Below are 21,633 nucleotides of genomic sequence, written 5' to 3'. Positions count from 1 at the left end.
CAACTGTTCCTGCACAATGAGCGAGATTATTTAGTTTTGGGAACCCAGGTCATTACAGTCCTAGGTGTACCCTTGACTTTGATAAATTCATCTTTTTTGCTTTTTTATATTTTCATTGATATCAGATACACGTTTGGAGGATGATGATGATCGGACAATTGTAGATTTGGGCACCCATTGGTAGTTAGGTTTTAAAGTATTCACAAATGAATTAGAAACATTTTTCTTCTTCTTTGAGCATTAAGATTTTCGGCTACGATTAGTCGAAGATCCAGACACACGCTTTGACGAAATGAACCTTGGCTCAGCCACAATCGATTTCGGCAAAGTACCTGTGACTCATTTAGAGAAAGCATGTTTGTTCGGTTTAAGATCTGACATTTTCTTATTATTATGAATTTTCCAATCATCATCTCGAAGACGAGATCTCGAGGACTTTCTTGTTAAAGACCTTCCTCGAGATTCATTTTCTTTCCTCGGTGTTGAAAAATGCACAAACACTCGGTTGGAACAATTTCAAGCAATATGACCGGTAGTGCCATAGTTAAAACAAATTTGTTAATTATCATAAGACCTGGTATTGCCTTTAACAGTTTTCATGCTCTTATTGACCTTCCTACTATTATCAGAAACATTAATGTTTGACACGACATCATCACAAATTAAACTATCAGTCTTAACATCAAAAATAGATTTATCATCTTTTGAGATAGGGACACAAAATTTTGACACAAACTTATTATCAGACTCAATTCTTCCATTCTTCTGCTTTTCCTGTCTTACTGATGAATCTGCAATGGAAGTAGAAACGTTAGTATCTAAATTCCTAGCACTACAGTTGGTTGCATGTTCAGCAGTTGATTTACCAAAAACCATAAATGGTTCATGATCAATCTCAGCTTGAGTTAATAGAGAAGCAGTATAATTGTGATTGAATGGGGGAGTGGAACTCTCATAACCTATTTCTACTTGCTTCTGGTCCTTCCATCTCATTTGGTGTTCAATTATTGTTGCAACTCTTTCACTTGACACATCGAATTTTTTGAAGTTAAACTCAGCATTTGCAAAACAAGTCTTCAATGTGTCAAGCTCCGTAGTTACAGCATCAAAATCCTTTTAAGATATCTATAGTGAACACACTTGTCACTATAGTTTGCTTGTAATTTCTTATAGTTATTTGATTTGGCCTCTAATTGGTGTTTTAATAGTTTTTGGCCTTTTCTCAGTTGGTATCCCTCATACTTGAGTTCCTCAATCTCTTTACACATTAAATCAGCCTATTCACGCAAAAAAAAATGATAGTTTTAATACAAGATGGAGAGCAAGTTATTTCACTGACCTCATATTTTTCAGGCTCTGGTGTAGCTTGAACCATGAATGCAAACTGTAGATTCATCATTTCCTCCTCTAGATCTATCTTAGCTTCTCTTTTTGCACTATCATTGATATGAACAAGATGCGCACTTTCAGGTCCTGAGGTGTTCAGGGCTTGAATTTGGTCATCCCAATCAAATGACTATGCTACCACATCAAGATTTTCACTCTGGTTACTGGTTGTAGCTCCCATGTTGTTACCCACTGGCACCATTGCTCTTTCGTTATTTTCTCTTCTGTCAGGCTTTGGGCAATCTCTAGTGAAATGGTCAGGTCCGTGGCAGTTAAAGCACCGAAGTTTGCCTTTTTTGAAACCCACCTTCTTATATGCATTCATTACCCATTTATTTTTTCCAATCTTGTTGGAGAACTGTTTTGCACGGAACACTGCCATAGCGATTTGCCAAGTTATATCCATTTCCTCCACATCTTCAGGATGAATTTGATCCGAATCAACAAATGAAAATTGAGGAGGTAGTTCACCCGCTATAAAAGCATTATAACAATTGACAAGACCGGTTGCAAGAGCCAAATTTTCTTCATTCTCTTTGGAACCAAGGATTAGAGTAGGAACTGGAGCATGCGTCTTTGAAGAAGAAGAAACATGTAGATAACATTGGGGAGCAGCAAATCATGATTGAGGAGCAACAAATGATGACTAAGGAGCAACAAATGGTTGAACTTGAGGATTGGTGAAACAGGAGAAAGCATTGTTTGATTGAATTCCAAGATTAGCAGAAGAATATGAGTTAATGTGATTGATCTATCTTTGTTTGTCTTCCAGATCACAAGCTTTAATGATGGCCATGATTTCAATCGTGAAGTTCCGGAAGTGATGAAAACACGAGTTTTTCTAGCACTTTTGATCCCCTTAGCTATGAAAATGCAGAATCAAGCCTTCAACAATGAAGCAAGTGAATATCTTTTAACCATGAACACGACCGAAATTTGTTTTGACACCGGATTGCTCTAATACCAATTGTAAGGTCCTTAAATCTGAGGATCCGAGCCAGTGATCAAACAAACAGCAATCAAACAAAGCGCGAATGGAGTAGAAGAAAGATTAAGCAAAGCATGCACACATTTATATCATAAAAACATCAAATACACCTTGGTTATAGTGATGAGATTTAGAATCGGAAAACCGGAACGGAACCGGAATCGGACCGGAACCAGAACCGTTAGAACTGGAATATATAAAACTGGTTCCGGTTCCGGGTTTAAAATTTTGCTTTATCCGAGTTCCGAGTAATCCGGGTTTGGTTCCATCTGGTTCGAGTATACCGGGTCTAAAAACCGGAACCGGTGTTTGGAACCAAAACCACTTTTAGGGCCAGAACCGTTTTTTGTGAAACGATTAAAAGATGCATATCTCATTCGTTTCAACTCCGATTCACATGCGGTTTTTTCCAACATGTATTTTAGAGTTTGTACATGATTTAAGACTATAAATTTACTGTTTTTAGTTTTATATTCATTGAGTTATAGTCCCCCAAAGTTGAGATATCAAAGCTGGAAGTTTTTAGTTTTTTAGTTTTTTTGTGTTCGGTGAAAGTTTTAAAACATGCATATCTAATTCGCTTGAAGTCGGATTGACATGTGGTTTTTTCCAACTTGTAGTTTACAATTTGTACATGAGTTTAGACTATAATTTTGTCATTTTTGGTTTAATATTTAATGATTTACAGTCCTCCAAGTCGGGATATCAAAACTGAAAATTTTCAACTTTTTAGCTATTTTTTTTGTATTTTGTATTCTGTGAAAATGTTAACACATGCATATCTCATTCGTTTAAAGTCGGATTGACATGCGGTTTTTTACAGAGTGTATTTTAGAGTTTGGACATGATTTTAGATTATAATTTTAGTTTCATATTCAATGAGTTACAGTCCCCCGAAGTTGGGATATCAATATGAAAATTTTCAAAGTTCAACCCACTAAGTAGTATGTAATTACCAAAAAATTCCGGTTTTTCCAGGTTTCCTGGTTCTAAACACACTATATCCGACTCCAACAAACCCACTTTGATGTTTCTGGGTTTTCCAGTTCTAGAACCACTTTACCCGGTACCGTACCCGGAACCGAACCGGAACCGATTCCTACATACCGGTCCGGTTTCCGGTTCTTCAAAATCTCATTAATCGGTTACGGGTTTTCCGGGTCCGGATTTGGACCCACTTTCATCCCTACTTGGTTACACACACTAGAGCCGTAAACACTATGAAACACTATTGATTCGTCAACAACCCTGACAGACTCTGACAAGCTAATATATAGGGAATAGTTGGTCGTAAATAGGTTTACGGCCGTACACACATACCTAGTCGTAAACACTGCAAACATCAACAAAACATGACCATAAACCCATTAAGACCTATACATATGATTGCCTAGCCCGAATCACAAAGATAAAACCTTTCAAAAACTTACAAATTAAATTTTTGGGACAAAAAACTAATATATTAAAATAACCCAGTTTTTAGCATATTTAAAAGAAACAAATATAAATTAATTAAATTTTTTACATTTTTTAAATCAATATGGTTATAATGTTTTTAATTAACACACTTTAGTTGATTAACAAACACTAAATTTCTTACTAAAAAAATAAATCCCTTACCACTCTTACTTCCTAGCTCCAATATGCACGTATGCACAAAATGAGAAAATATCATTTCCAAGTTATAAATTTTAAGAGTTTACTTAAAAGTTCATGTATAAATCAAACCAAAATCCAATAAGTCGTACCTTTAACTTAAATGGATTCACTAATGTCTCTTTGATGACGCCTACTCTCTTAACAACTCCATTGGAACACTCCAAATAGTCGAAGTGCTCTTTAGAGTACAAAGATTAATTTTATTAGAGTAGAAGTTAATTAATGTGTTGTTTGTTTTTTTAGGTAAAATGTATGCAGTCTGTGGATCATATTTGTAAACCTCTACAGTAGAAGAGGTGGATTAAACATCTACAATATGAAAGAAGAAGACTATTTGTTTTTGAACATCAACAGACTGCTAAAATAAACTAAAATCTAATTAAACTGATTTTCTTTAAAAAACTCAAAATAGTTTTCAATAATTTTATGACTTTATTATAGATAACTAACAAATGTAGATCAACTTTTATTTATTATTGTATAAAAATGACAGTAAAATGATACGTATTAACGTATATATTTAATAAAAACCAATAGATTTTGGTCCTAAAGTTATACCTAAGCATTATAATTAGGGATAAAAAAAAATAACACATAAAATGGATGGAAATAAACTTTGGTTTTAATTGAAATTTTTCATTTTCCTTTTTGAATTAGAGCAATTAAAAACTAAACATAAATATTTTTCCCAAGAAATGAATGATATTGCATTAAATATATTTTATAAAATATGGCACAAAAATATAAGACAATATTAGGAATTTTTTCATATCTATATAACAGCTCTAATGATCATTGTTGTAATTAAATATTTATTTATAAATTTGTCACCAAAATCATGATTTTGTTGTCAAGCTTTTTTTCTTTAAGTATTTAAACTTTTTTATTAAAATTTGTGTATCATATATAAAGTTGTAATAAATCTAAATTTAAAAAGAAAAGAAAGATATATGTAATTTTTTAGGTTAGAAGATGTCTGAAGAGGTTTAAAGATTTTGGTCAGCATCTGCGTCAAGAAGAGGACGTGCAGACCTTTTTAGGTCTACAATCTTTAAAAAATCAAACAGACTGAAAAGCCTAATGTTTGCATGTGGTCTGCACGAAGCAGACATAAGAGGTCAAGAAGATCTACTAACAAAAAACAAACATGTTAAAAATTATTAGCATGTGGCCCAACCATTAAATTGACACTTTTAGGTAAATTTGAAAAAAAAAAATCAAAACTTTATACAATATATATCATAAAATTATAGCAATAATCTTGCAAACATATGCGGAGGTGGGGGGGGGGGGGGGGGGGGGGGGGGAATTAAATCATGTTTACTGTTAATACTTTAACCACTCAAAATAGCTACCAGTGACACCTCCATCACTGGATTATATATCAGAAAGTATTATCACACCTTTATTTGACAAAAAACTATATAAATAGAACACAAGATTATTATTAAAAAATAAAAAATAAATAAATAAAAATGACATGGCGAAAAATGTAATGCATTGTTTATAACAAATCAAAGAAGTTACATGAAAATATGACGATTTGTAGCTTATCTAGCGAACTTGGTTTTAGCATTTCCTGTATTTGGCCAATCATGGTTAAATGCAAGAAATAGCATTGTTCTTTAATTTTAATGCTCATCAGAGTCAACTAAAACTTAAAATCTTTATAATCTGAAGAATAAACTATAATGTAATTAAGTAGAGTCATTTACAAGTTTTATAATTTTGTTATTGAATTTGAAAAATTATCTTATTAACATGAGCTTTTCTCACTAGGGGTATTATGACCGTGTAACTGAAAATTCCTCATAAACTATGGTGAAATATAAAATTATGTTACTACTCGACGCTAAAGATTAAACATCTATGACATGAGCATCATTTAGAAAAATATTGATGTTCCTTTGTTTCCCCTCTATAGAAACAAGGTAAGACCAATGGTGAATTTCATTTAGTAGCTAGATAATTAGATACATGCATCTATATATATATATATATATATATATATATATATATATATATATATATATATATATATATATATATATATATATATATATATATATATATATAGGGTTAGGATCAAATGTGAATCATAAATATTGTGTGAGTGTATGACTAAATTTTGATCATTAGATTAAAAAAAAATAAGAAATGGTGATATGAGGGTATATTTTATTAACATGGACTAGCATTTACTATATAGTTACACTTATTTAATTATAATGGCAAGTATGATAATTTATTACGAGAGAAAAATTGAATTAACTACATTCTAGGTAAATAAGTCAAATCAATTAATAAAAAAGTCAAACAAATAAATATTTAAATAAACATTTTTGTAAATTACATAATTTATAAGAAAAACAAACAATTTAAACGTATCGCTTCCTCAAATTTTTAAATCACCAGTTATTAGAAACATTCTTAAAGAATATTAAATATTGATTTTTGAGAATGATTAAAAAACAATTTTTATAGTTAAATAAACATTTATTAGAATGATTCACAATTAATTTTTTAGTTAAATAAATATTTTTTAAAATGATAAAGAATCAATTTGGTTAGTTGAAGTTACATGATTACTCACAAGAATTGTTAAGAATGACATTCTCCTAAAACATTCTTGAAGAATCAAAATTCATTTTCTAAGAATAAAAGTTAATTCTTTAAGAACCGATTAATTGATAAATATATTTGAACCACTTAGCCAATATTTTCTTGTGAAAAATAAGTAAATACGTAATTATACATATGTATTCTGGAAGATTAATACATTCTGGAAGAATAATGCATTGTGTGTAAAAAACAACAAAGTTAAAAAATCAATATGTTATCATGCATTCTAAAGAAATAATATTGAAGATATTCTCTGTATTGAAAAAAAAAATACATTCTTAGAGAATCTGGAAAATATAAAATATTCCAAAAAAAAAATTTAACGTCATTGACTAAAAAGATATGTCGCCACCATTAGTTTCTTTTGATCCAGGCATGATCATCATTTTCCAAAATTATAATATTCGAAGTTTAATTAGTTACCCTAATTATAAGGATTTAATTTTAGATAGCAATTAATTTAATTAGCAAATTATTAAATTACCTTTATTAAATAACTGGTAATTTCATAATTTTGATGCAGGCATGATCATCATTTTCCAAAACTATCTCTCTCTCTATATATATATATATATATATATATATATATATATATATATATATATATATATATATATATATATACATATACATATACATATATATATATATATATAACATGTATTTTTGTTTGAATATGCATTATATACGAAATAAATACATATTATAATAGGTACTTTCATTTAAAAATAATAACAAGTGTCTTAAAACATTATTGACTTTATCAAAATATGACACTTGTCACTATTTGACATTGTAGGAGGATAAATGAAAAAAAGTGGTAAGATGATATTTAATTTCTTTATTTTTATATTTTGACAAAATTTTTAACATTTTTGGTCTGCACATTAGCTTCAATTTTCTTAACATTCTCCCTAATAAATGAAAATAAATTTGGCACACATCATTCTCTCATGCATTATGCAACATGTTATTTTGTCATATAATTTTAAGATATTTATTTTGCACTTGTCATTTACTTTATTTTCCATTTTTCAATATATCATTAATTTAATCTCTATAAAATTAGAGATATCATAATCCTCTCTAATAAATAAAGGTTCTTTTTGTTATTTGTCACACTCTCATTCAATTTTCCAAATCATTTTGTAGTTATTTGGAATTAATTCTTTTTCCACATGTTATTTTATGAGTTTTTTATTTATTAAATTCTAGATAATATTTTAATATAATAATTGCAAAAAATGTAGTAATAAATGGATATCAATTTCATTAATTAACCTACTTTTTAATTTCAAATTTTCCAAAATTAAAGTTATCAATTTCTTTTATTTATTTAAAATATTTGTTTAAATTCAAAAGATAAAAAAATATTTCCATTATAATAATTCATTTTTTTTTATTTTTTATAAATTCAAAGTTCTCAAATATTTTGAATTTTATATTTAACTTTTTTCTTTTTAAATTTAACCCTTGTAATACATTGGCCTCACAACTAATCTGTAATAAATGAATGTTTTTTTGCCACTTGTCACACTCTCATTCAAATTATCAAATATCATTTTGTAGTTATTTTGAATTAATTTTTTTCCACATGTGTTTTTTAATAAATTTCATATAATATTTTAATGTAATCATTCCAACAAATGTAGTAATAAATGAATATCAATTTCATTAATGAACTTACATTTTAATTTCAAAATTCTCAAAATTTAAGCTCATTATTTCTTTTATCCTCTCTAATATATGAAGATTTTTTTTTATCATTTGTCACATTCTCATTCAATTTGTTAAATGTCATTTTATAGTTATTTTGAATTAATTCTTTTTCCATAAGTTATTTTATGAGTTTTATCTTTTTTAATAAATTCCACATAATTTTTAATGTAATAATTGCAATTAATGTAATAATAAATGAATATCAATTTTATTAATGAACTTACATTTTAATTTCAAAATTCTCAAAATTAAAGCTTATTATTTCTTTTATCCTCTCTAATAAATAAAAGTTTTGTGTCACTTATCACAGTCTCATTCAAATTGTCAAGTGTTATTTTGTAGTTATTTAGAATTAATTCTTTTTCCATAAGTCATTTTATGAGTTTTTCTTTTTTAATAAAATCCACATAATTTTTTATGTAATAATTGCAATTAACGTAATTAAAAAATATATTTAGCTCGTTTAATGGTATAAAAAGACACTTTTATACTAGAATCTTAATCATAAATAAAAATAACTTATTTCTTTTGGTAAGTCGTTAATGCATTTATTATGTATGATATGATTGATATCAGATATCGCACGCATGCTTTCTAATTGCGAAGAATTAACATTTATAAATATAATAATATATTCCTTAATTAATGATCAAATATGTAGGGTAACTGTGGAACAAATTTGGCTCTCTAAAAATTATAAATACCTAATTTTATGAAGGATTGCTTCAACTCATTGTTAAACCAAGAGAAATCAATATAAAAAACACAAAAACGTCAATCATGAAGTTTGTTAACAAGTATGTTATCCTTTTAATACTTATCACAATATCAATCTCAACAAAAGCATCAATCGCAACAACAGGTAACTTATACATCAATTTTTTTTTTTCGATTTAGTGTGTTTTTATATCACAAATTGCTTAATTCAGTCATTTGTTTTTTTAGGTGATGGGAATACCAATAGGAAAATGAACATTAAGGTTTGTCACAACTTTTCAACAATGCCAACTGGCTGTCAAGATGGGAAGTGTAATGATTATTGTCGAGACTTAAAGGGGGATTTTACATATGGAAAATGTTCTGATCCTTACACATGTGATTGTCAATATGTTTGTGGTTAAAATACATGGTTTCATTTATAATAGCTTCGTTAAAAATAAAATTGTGTTTGTAATCTACATCTGTAATGCTAAGATCTTTTTTAAAAATTTAACTATTCATTTATAGAGAATGTTATTGCATAAAATATCTAATTTAGTTTTTAAATATTTTATTAAAGACAACTAATTTTAATTTCTTTAATATATTTTTTTTTAAAATAAATTAAATCATCTATGTAGGTGCCTCCTTATTGTTTTGGCTCGGGCCTAAATTTGGGCTGACATTTTTAATTTAGAGTATGTTATTTGCAAGAGCAATAGATAAATATCCCAAATAGGCAGGGATTAAGTTATTGAATAAAAAACGAAAGTTATTATTTAAATTTGATATTAGCGTCAATTATAATGGGCGGGAAGACGATTTGATAAGGTTCTAATGGGGTTTAGAAAAGAGACATGTTGCAACTTAAGGTTTCTTTTATTAAAAGAGAATATATATATATATATATATATATATATATATATATATATATATATATATATATATATATATATATATATATATATATATATATAGAAAAAGCTAGGTTCAAATGTTTTTAATAAAAATTGTGTACATATATACATCAATAAGAAATGAGCAAATTAAATAATTAATTAAATCAAAAAGGGTATTTCTGTTTTTTTGCATTTTTAATTAATGGGATCATTTAATAAAATTCTTGCAATTAAGGAAACAAAATAAATAGGTTTGACCTCTCTTTTTTATCTCACGTTTAGTTCTTCTTCTTCACCTACAAAAGAAAAGGAAATAAAGGAAGTCGGCCATAACTTCACTCGTCCCAGCAACCCGTCTCGTCACTTGTCCTCCATCCTTCTTTCACTTTCGTTCCTGTTATCGTGCAATTGCGAACACAACTGATCGTGAAATAAAGACTAGCACTTCCTTGAACACTTTTCTAGATGGCTTTCTTAATGTCAAATCTTCGATTTTAGAGGTTTTTTTCTTAGCTGGTCGCAATCAAGTTCACAATCTGAAGTTTAGATTCATCAGGTTTGTTATTTTCTCCTTCTTTGACTTCATATATTTCTATTTTACCCTTCTTTGGCTTCCTATATTTTTGTAATCCAAGTAAATCTCGTTTTTTCTGATATATTTGATATGATTATGTCATGGACTCCATGTGTTCGATAAATTACCTCAATGAAAAAATAGTTAATAATATTTAATTTTTTAATTTCTCTCCAACAAGAAATCTGATGCCTTTTGCTCCAACCAGAACTTCGAAAAATTAACAATGTAATTTTTATGTACAAAGCAATTTGGTAATTACCACAAAATTTTGATTATGAGCGTATTTGACAGCAATTCTATCGGATTGGAAGATCAAGATTTAATTTTTTCATAATGGAATCTCAATTTTATGGCATGGAATCTCAAATTACTAGTTAGTATTTGAAGGTATACACTTTTTTTTTTTTGTAAATTTAGTCACATTCATGTATTTATTAATTACATATGTTGTATGTTTCATCAAATGGAGTATAAAGATATGAGCATCTGATTATGCCCGCCAAATGTTTGAATAAGATATTTCATCCAATTTTATTTTGTAATCTTTGAATCACGACTTTTTTAGTCCAAACCACAACTTTTTTAGATTGGTAGTCCTTTTGAGCTAGTTTCGTTGCGTTTTTGGTCTCTGTGAATAGTAAAATGACTGTAATACCCTTAGGATATTTATTTTCCATTTATAAATTCATTTTTTGCCAATTTAATAATTATTTATTCATTTTAATTATTAAAAAAATAAGAGGATCCACCTCTCTCTCTCCCTCTCTACAAACTCCACCCTATCTTCCTTCTTCATTTACGACCAAGAACTCCCCACCGGAGTTAGAGTCATTTTCCGGTCACCAAGACATTCGGGGTTACCTACTGTCACCGCCTTTTCTATTCAAATCACTTCAAAAATCCCTAAATCACATTCATATCGGGTTGAAGATGTCTAGACAACATTTCATCAAGAAGCTTCATTGCTTCAGTAACCCCACCGTCAAAAATGGTGACCTCGATCAAAATTGTGTAAGTAATCACCATACGCTTACAGTTATCCTCCAGTAGCTTATCCTCCGGTTGGCTGAATCGATTTGATTCAACTTACAAAACCCGCAGAAGTAGACCCAATTTTCAGATCAATCACTTCCAACATTAACTTAATCTAAATCTCTATCGATGGAAGATGCTTGGGGTGCCGAAAGGGATTTTTAGACAGTGGAGATGGCAGCAGTAGAGGAGGCTGAAGACCACAATGGAGATGGCAGCGGTAGAGGAGGGTCGATGTTGTTTATGTTGGGGTAGCGGGAGCATATGGAACCTCCATGAGCAACATCGTCATCATTGAACCACCACATAACACCATAGAACACCCATAGCGACTTCCTCCTCCTCCTTCTCCGATGACATCCTTTGCAAAAATCCTAATGCAACCTCCCTTATAGGGTTATCTTTGAGAACGTAATCCACCTGAGGCGGTGGGCGAATGTTAAGTAACCGGAGTAGACAGAGAGGAGGAAAGAGATGATGGTGGATTTCAGATTCATACACAAACACATCGATTTCGAAAACGAAAACATACGCATACAAATTGATTTATAAGCATTGTGTTTGTTCTTGAGCACTATGTGTTCCTGAGCACTTGTTCTTAGCACTGTGTGTGTTTAGAATTAAAAACCAAAAAAAATATGGAGAGATTGAGAATAGGTGTGCGTGAGTGTATTAACATGTGGAGAGAGAGGGGGGGGGTCCTCTGTTATTTTTTAAATTGTTAAAATGAATAAATAAATATTAAATTTTAAAAAATGAAAAATAAATACCACAAGGGTATTATAGTCATTTCAATTTTTGGAGGGTCTATTTTCACATACAAACCACTTCAAAAGGACCATGAATTCAAAAAAACTCGAGGTTTGGAATAAAACCCCAAAAATTTGCATACCATAGGGATCATTTTTACAATTTTATCTATTTAATATATATATATTCAAAAACGAACTTTATACATTTTTAAATGAAAGTATCTATTATATATTTATTTCGCATATTCAAACAAAAATACATGTTTATATATATATATATATATATATATATATATATATATATATATATATATATATATATATATATTCAAATGTTTTTAGAAAGAGAGAAAAGTTAGGCATTAGGTTCAAATGTTTTTAGAATGAAAGAAAAGTTAAGGGAGTTACCAGACCAATCCTTTGAAAGTAAGGACCATATCATATGTTTTTAAACCACAGTTCAGATTTTGGAAATCCTGACCATTATTGATGTTTTTTCTTAGGGGGTGTTTGGGGTATTTTTTCAAAAAAGAACCTTTAGAAGAAGTTCTGACTTTTCCAAAAAATCAGTTTTCACACTTTAAAAAAATCCAAAAGAGCTTTCAAGAAACTTTTTCCAAACATCTTTTGCATGTTATTTTTTCCTAAAACTTCTTTTCCCTTTCAAAAAATATCCCAAACACCCCCTTATTTTTTCCCAAAACTTCTTTTCCCCTTCAAAAAATATCCCAAACACCCCCTTATTCAGATCAAAAAACGCTGTATACGGCGTTCGGCGGTATAAACAGTCGAGGATCCGTCTACCTCAAATCCATAGACCGAGAAGGAAAAAGCCATAAACTTGAATAGGAAAAAACTGAGGCTGCCATGACTACACTTCCTCTTGGAGATGACAAACGCCCGATTACAACGATTCTCATTTTCGCTGGTAATCCCTAGTTTCTCTCCACCTCCATGCCTGTCCTTTATCTTATTATAACATCGATTGAATGGATATGAACGGCAGCCATGGATTCAGAAGCGCTTCCGGTTGTCGAACACTTCAAACTTTCACGAGATGATGGTACTTTGTGAGTTTCTCTGTTTCTCGGCCGAATCCTTCTGAATCAATAAATGTATGTTGCTTTGACGCTCACCATCTACTTCCTAGTTTGAAGTTTGAACTCCGATTTGCTAACTGTTTGAAAGGTTTTATGATCCTTTTCACTTTCCCCTCAGGATCTCATCCAATTACTTTATCATTTTTGAATTTTAGTACTTGCAAATTGATTTTAATCGACTGCAGCGTTCCTTATTTGTTCTTCATTCCAATTTCAGTCGATCAAACCATGGGAACTCTTTAACCATTTCTGTTTGATACTGTTGATGATCAATGGACTCTAGATTATGAATCTAAATTACACTTGATAAATCATTGGTATAACTATAAAACTATTTCAGGTTTCCATTAAATGTCCCTTGGATCAGATATCATGGTTGCTACAAGGATCTTAATCTAAATGTCATTTATCCAGGGAAAGACCCCGACTTTGGTTTGTGTTTACTTTCCTATTTCGTTTCTTGTTTCAACTGCTTTCTTTCATAAATCTCAGCACACCATTCATAACACAGACATAGATGAGTATGAAATTACTAAAATACCCTTTTTATACCTTCCTCCTTCTCAGGGATCAATAGTGTAGGCACAGTTCCTGCATCTCTTGTGACTTATGCTTCTATTCAAGCACTGAAGCCTGATCTTTTAATAAATGCTGGCACTGCTGGTGGCTTTAAAGTAAAAAAAAATTTGCCTTTGTTTTATATTTTGTAATTTAGATTGTTTATTACATCTACAAATTTGCTTCATTTTTTTTTATCAGGTGAAAGGAGCATGCATATTTGATGTGTACCTAGTATCAGATCTTGCATTTCATGATAGACGGATTCCCATTCCAGTAATTGTTTATTAAACATGTTGATTAATGTAATAAAATCTTTAATGTAATAATGTTTTTAATGTTTCATGTTTGTCTTTTTTTTGTAATCACAGGGTCCTGATAGATATGGAATTGGCTTACGAAAGAGTTTCCCCACACCAAATCTTGTGAAAGAGCTTAATCTAAAAGTAACAATCTACCAAATTCTTTGAAAAATAAGGTCAAATAATTTTCATTTTGTTTTCTAAACACATTTAATATCTTAAAATATATAAAAATCTCACAGGTTTGTAAATTATCTACGGGAGATTCATTAGACATGTCTCCACAAGATGAAAAATGTATCTTCGCCAATGATGCAATAATTGTAGATATGGAGGTACATCATTTCATTAATTCATTCCGACCATTTTTTGTTTTATAATGTTTGTCACGTTTTTTTAACACCTAATGTTTTATCATTTTGGATTTCAGGGAGCAGCTTTGGCTTACGTGTCTAGTCTCATGAAAGTCCCTTCAATATTTATAAAAGGTGTATCAAATTTTGTTGATGGTGAAAAATCGATTCATGAAGAATTTAAAGAGAATTTACAAGCAACTGTTGTGGAAATTCGTGATGTAGTTGCGCGTGTTGTTGAATTTATTAATGGTAAATGTCTTTATGAACTATGATTGGTTGATCGTTTTGTTTAGATATTGATTGATAAGCCAATTTGTTTAAACTGATTTGTAATTTGTAATATTTGGATATTTTGGTTTTAAATTTAAATTGCTTTGTAAGAGATTATGTGGTTACTAGGTTATTCTCACCATAGATGGAATGGCTTAATGAATCAACTACTTATATTAAGTCTAGAAGGGAAAATAATAGTTTTGGGGCTTCTGATGGCTAAACAACTATAAAATCTTATGAGTTAAAGAAAATCATTGTTATTATTATTATTTTCTACAAGCTAGCTGAATAAAACGGGTTTTTACAAATGAAAAACCGATATTTCACTTTTTTTTTTTCTTCAAATTTGCTATATAATTTTTGTGGATCATATGTAGTTTTGAAGAGATCATATTTGCATTCGATTTAATAATTATCTTATGAATTTATAATATTTGCATTCGATTTAAATTATATTTTCTTAAATATTGTTTTTTTTGTCGCACCGAGGTATTATGTGATATTGCTCCGATAGAAGCAACGGTAACCATACAATTCTTATTACTGTTTTTAACCGCCAAAAACGATGCTCTTCGCCGGAGTTCCTCTAGTCGGCGGCGACCAACTCCTCCTCCACTGTAGGAGCCATAGACTACTCTTCCACACCTTCAAACCGATCGTAATTAGTCCCTTCATAGTTCGATCATCCGCTTCAAGCATAAAAGAACTCGACACTTCATCATCATCGGAGGCGGAAGATGACCGGAAATTGAGTTCCACGCTTAGCGGTTCAGTCTCCTTCCCTCCGGTTAAGGTCGCAAAGCGAGTGGTTTTAGTGAGGCACGGACAAAGCACGTGGAATGCAGAAGGTAGGATCCAAGGGAGCTCCGATTTCTCGATTCTTACTCAGAAAGGAGAGGCTCAAGCCGAGACTTCCCGCCAAATGCTTATCGATGACTCATTTGATATATGCTTCTCCAGGTTTTTATGTTCTTTGATTTGGTTTCGCATGATAGGTTAATGAAATTAGGGTTTGGAATTATAAAACGATACTCGTGTGGTTACAAAATTAGAATTACATTCTCATTATGACAGCAATTAGTGTAAACCTTAGACTTAAATATCAGTTTGAATTCAGATTGTGATTCCACAAACAGTAGATTCAGATTTATGAAACGAACATTTCATACTTGCAGTCCCTTGAGAAGATCAAAAAGAACTGCTGAAGTCATATGGGGTTCTCGACAAGAGGAAATCCTCACTGATTCAGACTTGAGGGAGATTGACCTATACTCATTTCAAGTTAGTTTCACTTCTCACGAGCATCTTTCTTTCAAGATTAGATCAGTATCATAGAATTCTTTTCTGTACTCCAGGGTCTCCTAAAGCACGAAGGCATATCAAAATATGGTGAAGCTTTTGCTCAATGGCAAAAAGACGCTCCAAATTTCAACATAGATGGTCACTATCCCGTTAGAGAATTATGGGATCGTGCTTCAAACTGCTGGAACAAAATCTTAATCCATGACAGCAGATCTGTTCTTGTGGTTGCTCATAATGCTGTTAATCAAGCTCTTGTTGCTACAGCAATGGGTACATGTTCTTATGTTCTTCCTCATTCATGTATTTCAATTTCTATAACTCTACATCATAAGCTTACAAAAATTCTTGTTTATGTAATAATCTTCAGGTTTAGGAACAGAGTACTTCAGAATTTTACTTCAAAGCAACTGTGGTGTAAGTGTGCTGGATTTTGTCCCACAACCTGAAGGTGGATCTCCATATATTTGTCTTAACAGATTAAATCAAACTCCAAGCTCCCCCATTGCTTCCGGAAGCTCTGCAGGAAGGAAAGCTAGTAACCGAATTGTACTTGTCTGCCATGGAATCCCTGAGGTAATATTAATTTTAATAAATAAATCAATCAATCTGTGAAAATATTTTTAGTTTGTTTTCTAATTCTCCCTAATTTGGTTTTCTTGAGATTTTCTTAACAGGGTAGTGATTCTGAATCTGATAACAGTGACATGCCTATGGACATGCTTGGAACTATACAGGTTTTCTTGTAATCTGATAATATGCTAAAGGGTATTATGGTAATTATGGTCTGATTAATACGTTGTTTTATACAAATGGTAGTCACAAAAAACAGCAGAGTTGCTTCTTGATTTGAAGGTGAAATCAATAGTGAGCAGCCCTAGAATCGCGCCAACTGAAACCGCTAATGCAATCGCTCGTGTAAGTCTTTATAGGGGCATTTGCGTCTTTTTGTATATAGATTAGTCTGAATGGGAAAATGCACGTGATTGAAGGTTCAAGAAGCTGCTGATTGTTTAGGTGCTGATTGTGTGCCAAGATATGTGGAAACGAAGCAGATGAAAGAACTTGACATTCAAGACATTCTTAATCGTTCAAAAAAGGCAAGTAAATTGCAAGAATTAGTTTATTTCTTCCTATTACAAACATTTATTATTATTTTTCTTTAACAGAAATCGATTAAGGCATCAAGTCTAGAATCGGGGTGTGTGAATGAAATTGAAGAGGGATTATTGAGGGAAATATGGGAGAAATCAGGGATAGCGTGGAAATCGGTGTTGGATGAGTTATGTAAGGAATCTGAATCAGAAAACGTCGTCGTAGCAGTTGGAGATCCGATTGTTAACATCGGGTTATTAGGTCATTGCTTAAACCTAACGAACGAGTGGATGGGATCGTTTCATCTGGACGCCGGTAGCATTAGCGTCATCGATTTCCCCGATGGCACCGCCGGAAGAGGCGTTGTCCGGTGCATAAACTACACCGCTCATCTTGGACGGTGGTCGATCCCCATTACTCGACCTACGCAAGACGATGAAGAATTCTAGGCTCGATATTCGATAATATTTGTAAATGCGAAGAAAATATTGTTCTAGTGAAAATGAAGCCACTGTAAAATCGAAAAGTTTTTTTTTTTTTTTTTTTTTTAATTGTCCAAAGATGTTGTTGTCATTAAAGTATGAAACGTCCATATCATCCATTCATCCAATACGACATGAGAGTGAAAGGGCATATAAAAAATGTTATTGTCACCCCCACATTAACGTTCCGATGTGTCAAGGTTAACACTTTGTGTCTTTGATGTTCTTTCAAATCTTTTTCTAAATGCGAACAATCTAAAATTGCGAATCCACATGTTTCAAAGAAGCTTCAAGAGCTTATCCATTCAAAATATCTTTCCATTTTAGATAATCATGGTGCAATGATACCATTCCATTTCTTTGGAGCAATTAGATATAAATTTGAAGTGGGGTTGGAAATGTTACCCCAGAAAAAACACTAATCTAGCAGCCAATTTTAAGCAAAGATAATTACAACCAAAATACACATATTATTCTAATTAAATACACGGAATACACCATTATATCTTGTGCATTGAAAATTGTAATTATTCCGAACCGGTCCATCTTGGTTCATTCAAGAATCCACAAGAGTTCCTCATACAATAATCAAATCTCAAAAAAAAGAAAGCCACACATAAAACTAGAACACATAGACTTCACATAATAAAATTTCTTAATTCTTCCAATTTAGAAAACCTCTAAATCGTTTCAAATTGTCAAATACTCATGCACACCGGCTACTGTGGGGTCTTGAAAGCAACAACCGGGAAATCAAGAAGCACAATCTTTTCGATTGCGGCTGAAAATGTGGCCGAGAATTGCATGTGATTTGGGTGGGTTTGGAAAGCAGTGAAATCATCTTTGGAGCCAAATGTCATCATGAAAGCATGTGTGAATCCTTGCCTTAACATCTCCATACTTTCAATATCCTTTCCCCTGTTACATCAAGTACAATAAGGTTTGTTAGGATTATTTGGAAAACTAGTTTAAACTTAGTTTCTAACTGAAAAACTAGTAGTTGAAAAGTTAGTTTCTAAGAGTTTAAGTCATTAAAGCTGTGGATGTGTGAATGCATAAAGGGTCATTTGATCCACTTAATCCATTAAGACATGATTGTAGTTGAAAAAACTAGTTTCTAAGAGTTTAAGTCATTAAGGCTTTGGATATGTGAATGCATAAAGGGTCATTCGATCCACTTAATCCATTAAGACATGATTCATGTATAAAAAAATGACGTTTGTAAAAATAGTTGAAAAACTAGTTTCTAAAAGTTTAAGTCATTAAGGCTATGGATGTGTGAATGCATAAAGGGTCATTTGATCCACTTAATCCATTAAGACATGATTCATGTATTCACTTAAAAAGAAACATATCTATATCTATATCAATTAAGTCGTAAAACGAAAAAGAAAGAGTTTCTTCATTGTATTTAATGCATTAAGAGTTGTATATCAGTAGACTAACCAAACAAAGGATTTAACAATATCAACTTGAGAAACAAGCTCCTCCAACCCTTTGATAATATCCTCCACCACCACCTCTTCCTTGAACTTAACCACCACCAAGTGTGTGAACTCCGCCATCTGCCACCGCAATCCACCACCACTATGTGTGTTTGAGTATATATAAACACACAAACTCAGGCTCCTACATATACCATGTGACACACACACTGACACACACATATGAAGGTTGAATTATTCTTTGTGTGTACAACACCCAATGCACGAAAAGTAAATGTACAAGTGGGCACGGCACCTCAATTCACGACCCACAAGTCAGCACTTCCGTCGCTGCGTCCCTACAGTCAACCCACCGACACCATTGTCGGAATCATGACAAAATTTCAATGGGGGGATATCTCTGGCTAGATATGTTTTATTTTCTTGTACTTTATGCTTTACTACTTGTACAATCTTGACTTGGTCAATCTCTATTTGTACCTGGTTCATACACCAACTCGTTCTCATTAACCGATTAACGGGAATATAAACATAATTAATGCTTTCATAATTTTTAACTTTGAATAAGAAAAATGAATTTTCTGTTTTTAAAATCAGTTCTTAATTAGTCTTTTTCATATTTAGGTAGATGATTCACAAGAGTATCAACAATGGTAGAATCAACCCTAGACCTATGTTATTAATAAGAATTTTTGCCACACTAACCTCTAATTTGATGTGGTAACCTCTTTCACCATTTTTTTTTTTATAATTTTAACTAATTTACTTTCGACTATCTAAAATATTTAAACATCTCATAATTAAATTTGTAGTTTTTTAAATACATATCTTATTTGAAAATATTTTATTAAAAAAATATTACTACGCAGTAATATTTGGGATATTAACTAAAATAACTCTTATTGACAAGGAAATTAACAAAAATATATATATTTTTTATTTTATAATTTACAAAAATAACTTTTGTTTTTCAAAAGACCACATTCTAGACTAATTATATTTGTTCTACAGTTAGTGTTAGTTGGTAAGATGTTACATTTATATTGGTGGTTGGTAAGATGTTACTTAGAGGCATTTTGGAATATGACAATGTTATTACACTCTGAACTAACACAAATACACTGAATGTACAAATATTCCAAAATGTTGTTATGGTGATGCAAAAATTATTCTTTCAATATCCATTCTTAGTCTATTTTGAAGATTTTTTTAGAAATTGTTAAGAGAATCTTGATATCTAGATTTGTATTATTGAAAACGAGTATTGTAATCATTTATCCATAGTACATGTTTGTAGTGAATGATAGTGATTAGTGGATGACAATGAGCACAAATTGACATTATATGCTTATATTGTTTCATATTACACATGTTATAATGTGGATTTAACCAACGATGTCAACTTCTTAGATTGGTTACGTTAGTTGTTTGAAGTAACAAAATATGTCTCTGATCAAACATAGTTATACAGTTTAATAACAACAATGATGTCAAAAATTTCTCAGTATTGTCAGTAATATGTAATATAGTTGTTTGTTGTTAATCATGATCTGGAAAATAGTGTTAATCAATTTGCAAAGGAAAATCATTATGGTGGCAATAGGTAATATGGTACCGAAAGTAACCAAATATGTAATTTATAACCATTGAAACTAAATCAAATTCATTGTTAGGATTGGTTTGTATATGAGGATGATCTTAGGTTAAAGGTAAACTTGTTGGTGATGATGGTCAACATTTGACGGTGATGAATCGATAATTAATCAGGCAAAATTAATGAGGTTAGATGATGATGCGAACTTACTTCCATACGGAAACATGGTGGAAAAAACTAGTGTTTTTTTAGAATATGATGATATGACATTAAATCTAATGACGAGGAAACTAATCCCCAAAAAACGACGGAAGGATAATTACCCATATTAGTTTTCTAATTTTGAAGAAACAAATAATCCTTATTTGGAATGCCTAATTGTTACTGTTGCTGAATTGTCAACAGAAAAACATTAAGTTTCACTAGCCCACAGATCTTCTTCACATATCAAGTTGTTACAATTATGCAAAACCAAAAAAGATCTAAAACTAGTATTAAGAATGAAATGTGTTGATGAGAGACATCGTATTAAAGTAGTCAGATATTCAATATAATAGAGGTTTGAAGTAGTTTTCTTTGTTAAAGATTGTAAATGGTAACTAAGAGCTATAAAAGATAAGATTATGTCAACTTTTCAAGTCATAAATTAGTGGAAAACCACACTTGCTTAAACACCCAATGCATGCCGATAATCACCAAACCAACAAGTGTTTGGTTACTTCTAGAAAAATATATTAGTTGATAGTACATGAAATATGTCGTGGGGAAAGCAAATTCAACGAACTCTAAATGGCCG

The 21,633-nt window shown here is 31.1% G+C and overlaps 3 protein-coding genes across 4 annotated transcripts; 2 read left to right on the top strand and 1 right to left on the bottom strand.

Annotated features, from left to right (window-relative positions):
• The first annotated feature begins 13,014 nt into the window (after nucleotides 1-13,014).
• Nucleotides 13,015-15,044, top strand: LOC145036314 (5'-methylthioadenosine/S-adenosylhomocysteine nucleosidase-like). Of its 2 annotated transcripts, none has more exons than XM_078984765.1 (8): nucleotides 13,015-13,261; nucleotides 13,340-13,403; nucleotides 13,774-13,865; nucleotides 14,001-14,107; nucleotides 14,193-14,267; nucleotides 14,363-14,437; nucleotides 14,536-14,628; nucleotides 14,724-15,044. In XM_078984765.1, the coding sequence occupies exons 1-8, from the start codon at nucleotides 13,201-13,203 to the stop codon at nucleotides 14,919-14,921; spliced, it is 765 nt and encodes a 254-aa protein (XP_078840891.1). In that variant the 5' UTR covers nucleotides 13,015-13,200; the 3' UTR covers nucleotides 14,922-15,044. The 2 variants fall into 2 exon arrangements, with proteins under 2 accessions (XP_078840891.1, XP_078840894.1); XM_078984768.1 differs by having other exon boundaries at nucleotides 13,022-13,261; nucleotides 13,340-13,448.
• Nucleotides 15,045-15,373: 329 nt separating this feature from the next.
• On the top strand, nucleotides 15,374-17,859 carry LOC145036306 (phosphoglycerate/bisphosphoglycerate mutase family protein). Its single transcript, XM_078984757.1, has 8 exons — nucleotides 15,374-15,882; nucleotides 16,098-16,203; nucleotides 16,278-16,494; nucleotides 16,592-16,797; nucleotides 16,899-16,958; nucleotides 17,041-17,139; nucleotides 17,214-17,321; nucleotides 17,391-17,859. Exons 1-8 carry the CDS (start codon nucleotides 15,488-15,490, stop codon nucleotides 17,763-17,765), a joined length of 1,566 nt encoding a protein of 521 aa, XP_078840883.1. The 5' UTR covers nucleotides 15,374-15,487; the 3' UTR covers nucleotides 17,766-17,859.
• Nucleotides 17,860-18,248: 389 nt separating this feature from the next.
• Nucleotides 18,249-19,433, bottom strand: LOC145036323 (Stress responsive A/B Barrel Domain-containing protein). The gene is made up of 2 exons (XM_078984773.1): nucleotides 19,245-19,433; nucleotides 18,249-18,716 (listed from the first exon to the last, which is right to left on the bottom strand). Exons 1-2 carry the CDS (start codon nucleotides 19,361-19,363, stop codon nucleotides 18,518-18,520), a joined length of 318 nt encoding a protein of 105 aa, XP_078840899.1. The 5' UTR covers nucleotides 19,364-19,433; the 3' UTR covers nucleotides 18,249-18,517.
• Between the last annotated feature and the right edge of the window lie 2,200 nt (nucleotides 19,434-21,633).

The sequence above is a fragment of the Lactuca saligna genome, chromosome 1, assembly GCF_052625555.1.
Source record: "Lactuca saligna cultivar CGN05327 chromosome 1, ASM5262555v1, whole genome shotgun sequence".
NCBI lineage: Eukaryota > Viridiplantae > Streptophyta > Magnoliopsida > Asterales > Asteraceae > Lactuca > Lactuca saligna.
This window is presented reverse-complemented; position numbering and strand designations above follow the sequence as displayed.